Raw genomic sequence first — 2,358 nt, forward strand, 5'->3', positions numbered from 1 at the left:
GTGACTTGCTGTCTGGAATAATACAGCACCAGCAACTTCTGGATGGTATACCAGATGATGATCACTTGAACAGTTCAGATGAAGATCTGAGCACAAATGGTATGTTAGAAAGAAATTGATTTCTTCCTTTGGTACATATATTCCACTCTGTCAATTTTTATTCTTCTTTCATTGTAAGGATCATGTGAATTTATTTGTGCCTCTGTTTTTCCCCACAGAAGAAAGGAATCTGAACGGGTTGGAAAAGCCAGAGCACAGTAAGTGTGTGCCTTCCACATCTGCTCCTGCATCCCTGAGAAAAGATGCTGCCACCACCTTTCAGCAGAGAACAAGCAAGATGACCATCCATGAAAAGTTAGCCAGAGAATTTCATGAGGAAAAAATGAAATATCTGAAGGAAGAACATGAAATGAAAATGAGAATTCTACAGGTTGAATTGGATATGAAGTTGGAAGAAAGAGGTATGATCCAAAAACGATACAGTAAGGAGGCAATTGTGATTACCAGCCATGGTGAACAATATGATGTATAAACAATAAAAACAAAAATAAACCTTTTGTCATTTAGATATTCATGACTGAGTGTATTTAAACAACCACAAACTACATTTTCAACCAGTATTGGTTTAGTAATTTTTTTTAATTTTGCTGCTCACTATTTTAATTTTGTACAGAACAAAAATTATCAAGGCAAAATAAGGCATAATGAATACATTCCATATTGAAATACATCTCATCTAGCTGAAGTGCTGCAATGTGAAAGCAACTCTGTGTGCAAGTCCTCGTTGGTCACTGGCTGCCTCAGTCATGGGCACATCTGCTTCATCGTCATCTTCCATTGGAGGATCAGGACAGCAGCGCTGCTTCAGGTAGTTGTGCAGCACCGCTGTAGCAATGATGACCTTGCAGCATCTCCTTGGCCTGAAGCGAAGTGTATTACGTAAACACTGGAATCGATTTTTCCATATTCCAAACATGCGTTCAACCATGCCTCTTGTTCGGATATGAGCTCTGTTGTATCTTTGCTGCTCAGCTGTTGTGGGATTTATGTATGGAGTGAATAAAAAGTTACTCTGACCATATCCACTGTCACCAAGTAGAAGTCCACTATACTGTCCACTCTGAAACTGAGCACATAATGAAGAGTTGACAAAAATCCTTGAAACGTGAGTTGAACCTTTCCAGCGCGCAACAATGTTTGAAAACTCTAAATTAGGTGTGCATACACCCTGAACGTTGATAGAAAACCAGTTCTTACGGTTCCTGTACTCCTCAGCATCAGGGGTTGATGGACACTTGACAGGAACATGACATCCATCTATACAGCCAATGACACCTGGGAAGTGCCCATATTCATTGAATTGCACTTTATATTTGGCTTGGTCAGCAGCATCAGGAAACTTTATGTAAAGACTCCTCAGTTCACAAATGGCTCTGCTGACTTTGTGAACTATTCTACACACAGTTGCTTCACTGGCACCACACAAATCACCAGTTTCACGGTGAAAGGTCCCGGACGCAAAAAACCTCAGTGTGAGCAGAACTTGGAGAGAAATGGGTAAAGGCCTTCCTCTCAGAGACAGACAGGAAAGTCTAGGCTCAAGCAAAGATATTATCTCCACTGCATTTTCCTTGGACATACGAAAGCGGTCTTGAAAAGCTGTGTCATCAAAGTAATGTAATGGATCACTCCTATCCACAAGTACTCTGGCTGGCCTCTGTTGTGCATGTTGGTTTTCATTTAGATATTCCAAATATTCCATGCTCCCTCACAAACAGTACTAAGCAGGAGTTAAACCTGCCTCTTTGAAGGATTAATTTAAGATTCAATTTAGTCATAGACTAGCTATAATCCTTCCTCTTGCAATCGGCTTTGTTTAATCCAGAACAGGCTAAATCTTTGACTATTTTAATATATATCTGTGCAAGTCGCTTTGAGTTAAGACAGCTCAAGTGGGCAGTTTAGTCTGGGACTAGGCTTAAGCCATGTCTGTGAAACCGGGCCAAAGTCTTTTTAAAGACTAATCCCACAAACAGTCTTTTTAAAGATTATCCCCATCTCAGCCCTAGCCAGTCATTTTTTAACTGCTAGGCAGTGCACTTAGCTAACTACCCCTCTGCCTTTTTCACCGTGTTGCAACACCCACGCGACTAAGACACACACACACACTCACAAAGGACTACAATTGTTAAGTCTTAAAATAAAATATGCATTGCCAACAAAATCTTTATTTTGTTCGTTGTATTAAAGATCGTGCCTAAGTCCCGACTGATTAGCTCCCGATACTAGTCTCACAACATAGCCACACACACGCACACATCGTTACATCATAGCCTAAACTTTATTGAAAACACAACT

General features: G+C 40.3%; 1 protein-coding gene across 1 annotated transcript; it reads right to left on the reverse strand.

Moving 5' to 3' along the window:
- Nucleotides 1–277: 277 nt before the first annotated feature.
- On the reverse strand, nucleotides 278–1,998 carry LOC309497674 (putative nuclease HARBI1). The gene has a single exon (XM_082167994.1). It carries the CDS (start codon nucleotides 1,760–1,762, stop codon nucleotides 737–739), a length of 1,026 nt encoding a protein of 341 aa, XP_082024120.1. The 5' UTR covers nucleotides 1,763–1,998; the 3' UTR covers nucleotides 278–736.
- Between the last annotated feature and the right edge of the window lie 360 nt (nucleotides 1,999–2,358).

The sequence above is a fragment of the Leuciscus leuciscus genome (genome assembly GCF_965113295.1).
Source record: "Leuciscus leuciscus genome assembly, chromosome: 4".
Classification (NCBI taxonomy): domain Eukaryota; kingdom Metazoa; phylum Chordata; class Actinopteri; order Cypriniformes; family Leuciscidae; genus Leuciscus; species Leuciscus leuciscus.